Source organism: Leguminivora glycinivorella, chromosome 24, assembly GCF_023078275.1.
Source record: "Leguminivora glycinivorella isolate SPB_JAAS2020 chromosome 24, LegGlyc_1.1, whole genome shotgun sequence".
Lineage (NCBI taxonomy): Eukaryota > Metazoa > Arthropoda > Insecta > Lepidoptera > Tortricidae > Leguminivora > Leguminivora glycinivorella.
The window spans coordinates 7,836,894-7,843,202 of NC_062994.1; the positions used below are offsets into that span (position 1 = coordinate 7,836,894).

Below are 6,309 nucleotides of genomic sequence, written 5' to 3' on the forward strand. Positions count from 1 at the left end.
GTGACGCTGTACTTTCGACGTTTGGCACGCGACGCAGGCTTGGGTCCAGGCACGGCAATCCTTCCGTGCGTTGGGCCAGATATACCTTTCCGTGACCAGCTTGGTTGTAGGCCTCACACCTGGATGACTAAGGCAATGAATAGAGTCGAAAATCTGACGGCGAAGTTCCTGTAGCACGAAAGGACGAGGTCTGGGCTGCGAGACGTCACAGACTAACGTGATGAGGGTCCCTGGTACTGGAACTTCCCGAAGGACAATGGAGGTGTTGTTCGAGCTCATCAGTTCTCGCGTCTCCGGATCTGCTTTCTGCAAGCGAGCCAGGGTCTCCACGTCTGGTGGTTTCGAAATGGCTTCGATACGAGAAAGGGCATCTGCTGTAATGTTATCCATACCAGATATGTGTCTGATATCGGTGGTGAATTGCGAGATGAAATCGAGCTGGTTTAACTGACGAGGTGAACAGTGGCGGTCCTTCTGCTGGAAAGCGTATGTGATTGGTTTATGGTCGGTGTAGATCACAAAATGTCTGCCTTCAACCATGAACCTGAAGTGTTTGACGCTTTCGTACACTGCTAGTAGTTCCCTGTCGTAAGCGCTGTATCGGGACTGAGCCTTGTTCATTTTCTTTGAGAAAAATGCGAGGGGCTGCCATTCCTCGTCCACAAGTTGCTGAAGTACCGAACCCAAGGCTGAGTTCGAAGCGTCACAGACGAGAGCCAGCGGTGCATTCATTACAGGGTGAGCGAGAAGGGTACATCTAATAATACTTGCTTTGCAGTTGGCGAAGACTTCGAGAAGCTCAGGAGTCCAACTGATGGGATGTGATCCCTTCACCTTAGGACCGGCCAGCAGGTCATGCAGCCGTGCTTGTTCTTCAGCAGCGTGCGGAATGAAACGCCTATAAAAGTTTAAAATGCCTAGGAATCTGCGTAGGCCGCTTACAGTCTTCGGAGGAGGGAAATCTCGGATAACTTCGATCTTGGTATCCAAAGGACGCGTGCCTTGCTCCGATATGTGAAAACCCAGGAATGTTACCTCGCGTTGACCGAACGCGCACTTCCCCTCGTTGATAAGCAGGCCGTATTCCGCCAGGCGTTTGAAAGCTTGCTCGAGGTGCTCTAAGTGCTCGCTGTGACTTCTGGAATATATCAAAATGTCATCTATGTAAGAAAAACAGAAATCCAAGTCACGGAGAACCTCGTCGAGGAAACGCTGGAAGGTTTTCCCAGCATTCCTGAGGCCAAAAGACATGAAAGGAAATTCAAATAGTCCGAACGGCGTAGTTATGGCAGTCTTGGCAATATCCTCGTGAAAAACCGGAATCTGATTATAAGCTTTAACCAAGTCAATTTTGGAGAAAATACTGCAGCCTGCCAGGCTATGAGCGTAATCTTCGATATGCCTTATAGGGTACCTGTCCGGGATCGTTCGCGCATTGAGCGCGCGGTAATCCCCACAAGGTCTCCAGCCGTCCTTCTTTGGGGCGAGGTGGAGTGCAGAAGCCCATGGTGAATCGGAAGGTCGAGCGGTGCCATCCCGCAACATCTCTGCAAACTGCTCCTTAGCCACCTTCAGTCTATCAGGAGCTAGGCGGCGTGGCCTGGCAAATACTGGAGGCCCTGGTGAGGTACGAATGAAATGAACAGTATTATGCTTCACTTGACGTGTAATTCCAGACGGTTTGGTAAGTTGCGAATACTTTGAAAGCAGAGTGTGGTACTCGCTGTCGCCGGAAATCGTCTTGATACTAGAGATGTCACATTTCATTCGGATCGCCGCTGTGGAAAGAGAGGTAAGCTTGTCTACTAGTCTACCATCCTGACAGTCCACAAGCAGTCCATAGTGTGCAAGGAAATCCGCTCCGATGATTGGTTTGCCAACGCTAGCTACCACGACATTCCACACGAAGTCTCGCCGTAGGCCTAGGTCAAGGTGCAGCGTGACGGTCCCGTACGTTTGAATAGGAGAGCCGTTGGCAGCGGTGAGTCGGTACTCAGTCGGTTTGCCAACGGGCCAATTTCCACGTGGCACCACGCAGAGGTCGGAACCGGTATCAATTAAAAACTGCAATTTTGACCTTTTGTCGGTTATGAAGAGGCGGCTTGTGGCGCGGCAGTCAGTCGCCGCATTTACTGAGAGCCGCTGGCATTTCCCGATGAGTAGTTGCAGGGCGTAGTGCATTTCTTCGCTTTTTCACCAAAAATAGAATGATACCAGCACGTACCTGCAGTTCTATAATGGCTCCGACCCCTGCTCTTCGATCTCGCGTTGCCTCTTCGACGAGATGTTGAGCGCCTTCGGCCTTCATGCGTGGACATCTGCGCAAGTTGTTTAGTCATCTCGGACTGAACTGTCAGGTCATCGATGCGTTTCAACAAACCGGTCACATCAGACGTTGCAGCCGCAACGTGTAATGGCGGCGACGGTGACGTAGCCTCGCAAATTCTATCGGCTAGGTCCGCTAGCTCCTCCATACTGGCTGAGGCCTGTGAAATTAAAATAGGTTGAACGTGTGTCGGTAACCTTTTCATCCACATGCTTTTCATAAAGTCATCATTCATGCCACCGTCAGCCAAATGTTGCAAATGGTGTAGAAATTGTGAGGGCTTGCGATCCCCCAGTTCCTCATTAGACAGCACCTGGGTAATCTGTTGCTGACGAGAAACGCACAGGCATTTAATTAATTCAGCTTTTAGCTTCTTGTACTTATCAGTAGCTGGGGGGTTTTTAATAATACCTTTAATTTCTTTAGCGTACCTGTGATCCAGTTGCGCGACGACGCAATAAAATTTTGTGGCGTCGTCCTTAATACCTGACACATGAAATTGCGCCTCCGCTTGACCGAACCAAACTTCGGGATCGTCGGGCCAAAAAGGTGGCAGCCGCACTGCAACACGGCTGATTGTCAGCGGTGCGCCTTCCTGGGCGTCGGCGAAATCTTCAGCCGACCGCGGCGGCGCCGCGCCCGGCGCGGCCGCCGGCGCTATCGCACCGCCACCGTTCTCGTCCGCCATAATGAACAAAAAACGCGAAAAAAATAAATAAATAAATCAGTACAATCGGGTCACCAATGTGGTGTTCCTATACGGATGATAAATCAAATGCGAACTCCACTTAAACAGAATATTTCATATATATTAATTATATTGTTTTACAAGAAAATCGTCATAGCAACGGATAAACAAGACTCGGGCGGAGAGACGGAAAGGTGTGGCTCGGTAGGCAGCTGGTAGCGGTCTGTTGCTCACGGAGGCTGCGTCTGGCGGCCCAGCGGAGCAGGAGCGCGCATGCGCGCGCAGGTCCGACTAGTGATGTGCGCGTCGTAGTAGTGATGCGCTACATATGTACTAGATATTGAGTGTGGCAATTTGTTATCTCGAGATGCTTGCGTACAATTAAAGTTGATACAGCGTGTTCATAATATTAATGAGAATTGTTTAAGTAAAATGATTACGTTGCATAAACACATTTTTGAGGGGATTGGCCAGTTACCGGGGTTGCATAAATTAACGATTGATGACACTGTGCCACCTGTTGTTAGGGGTTGTCGGAAAATACCAATTAAATTACGGCCTAAACTACAGGAGGAGTTGCAAAGGCTTCAGAATTTAAATATAATCGTACCGGTTACTGAACCCACTGACTGGGTCTCGAATATTGTAATAGTAGAAAAAGCTGATGGAAACATTCGATTATGCCTAGATCCTCAACATTTAAATAAGGCAATAAAGAGAAGCCATTTCCAACTCCCCACTCTTGATGAAATTACGGCTAATATCTCGGGTGCCATGTACTTCTCAGTCTTAGATGCGAGCAAGGGGTTCTATATGTGTGTATTAGATGAACCTAGCTCAAAACTGTGCACATTTGCGACCCCTTTTGGGCGTTTTCGCTTCCTTAGGTTACCGTTCGGGATAAATTGCGCGTCAGAGGTATTTCATAGTATAATGTACAAACTATTTTCAAGACAGGGAGTAGAGGTGTTTATTGACGATATATTAGTTCATGGTAAAACGCGAGAGGAGCACGACCAGAGATTGGGGGAGGTAATGCGGATAGCGGCCGAGTTTGGGGTAAAGTTTAATAAAAATAAGTGTGTGTTTGCTCAGGAAACTGTCAAGTTTTTGGGTCACATACTAGATAGAAATGGAATTCGGATTGATCCAGACAGGATTAAATGTATAGAGAATATGACCATTCCGGAAGATAAAAAAGGGTTAGAACGGTTTATAGGTATGACTAACTATGTGTCTCGTTTTATTCATAATTATGCAGATAAGGTGGAGCCGTTGAGGGAGCTATTGAAAAAGGACGTAAGTTTCGAGTGGCATGAGGCGCACACTCGAGCATTCGATGATCTGAAGCGGCAGCTGGCGCAGGCGCCCACACTGAGGTACTACTCGCCCAACGAGCCGGTGACGGTGTCGGTGGACGCGAGCTCGCGCGGGCTGGGCGCGGTGCTGCTGCAGGCCGGCCGGCCCGTGGCCTACGCCGCGCGCACGCTCACGCCCACCGAGTCCAGGTGGGCTCAGATAGAGAAGGAGCTCCTCGCCATCCTGTTTGGCTGCAGTAAGTTTCATCAGTTTATTTATGGACACTCTCAAGTGACGGTGGAGACAGATCATAAGCCATTGGAGGCTATTTTCAAAAAACCGCTGAATGAAACACCGATAAGACTACAACGGATGCTACTTAAATTGCAAATATATTCCTTAAATATTTGTTATGTACCAGGGCGACTGATGTACGTAGCCGACACGTTGTCAAGGGCGACCAGGGATTTAGGAGGCAAGTGCGATCAGCGAATACAAGAACAGGTAAGTTTACACATAAATACTCTGGTGACTAATCTACCATTTAGTAGCAATAAAATGCAAGCGATTCGAGAGGCTACGAGGATCGACCAGAGTTTATGCGAAGTAATGGACCTTTACAGAAAGGGATGGCCGCATACTAAAAGCCAGGTAACCGAGAAAGCTAAGTCGTACTGGGAAGTTAGAGATGAGATTCATGTCGTGGAGGACGTAGTGTTTCGGAACAACTTGGTGATCATCCCTAACAGTTTACGGGCCGAAATGATCAATAAGGTACATGAGGGTCACCTCCTCATCGAGAAGTGCAAGAGGCGAGCGCGCGACGTGATGTGGTGGCCGGGCATGGCGGCCGCAGTGGAGCGCGCGGTGCGCGAGTGCGAGGCGTGCGCTCAGCGCCGCGCCGCGCCGCCGCGCGAGCCGCTCGCGCCGCACGCCGTGCCTGACAGGCCTTGGCAGGTGCTCGCTACTGATATTTTTCAGGTAAAGGACAAACACTATTTGCTAGTGGTTGACTATTACTCAAAGTATGTGGAAGTGGCCACTTTAGTAGATTTGAGAAGTGCGACAGTGATAGGTATTTTGAAACCTATGTTTGCGCGTCATGGGATACCGCAAAGATTAGTATCAGGTAACGGTTGTCAATTCGTGTCGCAAGAGTTTAGAGACTTTGCTAAAGATTGGGATTTTGAACAGGTCACTAGTTCGCCACATTATCCGCGTTCGAACGGCTTTTCGGAACGAAATGTGCAAACGGTAAAGAATATGATTATAAAATCACAAGAGACTAAAACTGATTTTTACGTGGCACTGTTGAATTTTCGCAACACACCAATATCGGGAGAGAAATACTCACCTGCTCAGTTATTGTTCGGTAGAAGATTAAACACAAAGTTACCAGTAAAAAGTTGCTTATTAAACCCTAAAACTCCCTTAAAAAAAGAAATAACAATCAGTCGCAATATTAAAAATGATAAAATGTGTCAATATTACAATAGAGGAACTAGGGCATTAAAGCCACTAAAGGATAATGAGCAGGTGCGTATTCGAGACCCGGCCGAGATAAACGGCAGAGGGCGCTGGGTGCGCGCGCAGGTGGAGCGCGCCGCCGCCGAGCCGCGCTCCTACTGGGTACGCAGTACGCACGCCGGACGGCCGCCGCTACCGCCGCAACAGGCAGCAGATCATACCGGCGGCGCCGGCGCCGCCGGCTGGTACTATTGCCAATAGTACCAGCTCAGGGACTAATTATACCTAAATACTATGATGACTTGGAGGAGTGTGGCGGAGGTCAACCGCTGGGTCCACAGAGTTCACAAGGACCCCAGGATACAGCTCAACATACCACTTTCCGCTACACTCGTTCAGGCCGGCGAGTACGTACGCCGGAAAGGTTTTAATTGTATAATAGGTACACATAACTAGGTATCTATAAGTATTTTCGGTGAATCTTGTAAAAAAAAAACCTATCGTAAGTAATTAATGTAAGCAATTATAG

General features: G+C 48.8%; 1 protein-coding gene across 1 annotated transcript; it reads left to right on the forward strand.

The window, feature by feature from the left end:
* Positions 1-3,349: 3,349 nt before the first annotated feature.
* LOC125238992 (uncharacterized protein K02A2.6-like) lies at positions 3,350-6,041 on the forward strand. Its single transcript, XM_048146493.1, has 3 exons — positions 3,350-4,569; positions 4,735-5,294; positions 5,850-6,041. Exons 1-3 carry the CDS (start codon positions 3,447-3,449, stop codon positions 6,039-6,041), a joined length of 1,875 nt encoding a protein of 624 aa, XP_048002450.1. The 5' UTR covers positions 3,350-3,446.
* The last annotated feature ends 268 nt before the right edge of the window (positions 6,042-6,309 follow it).

Bases quoted from the DNA above. Each gene is read 5' to 3' on its own strand.
- LOC125238992 (XM_048146493.1), top strand. From the start codon at position 3,447: ATGATTACGTTGCATAAACACATTTTTGAGGGGATTGGCCAGTTACCG. The intron at 4,570-4,734 runs GTAAGTTTCATC...GTTATGTACCAG, and splicing joins CGCCATCCTGTTTGGCTGCA to GGCGACTGATGTACGTAGCC. The intron at 5,295-5,849 runs GTAAAGGACAAA...GATAATGAGCAG, and splicing joins TCGCTACTGATATTTTTCAG to GTGCGTATTCGAGACCCGGC.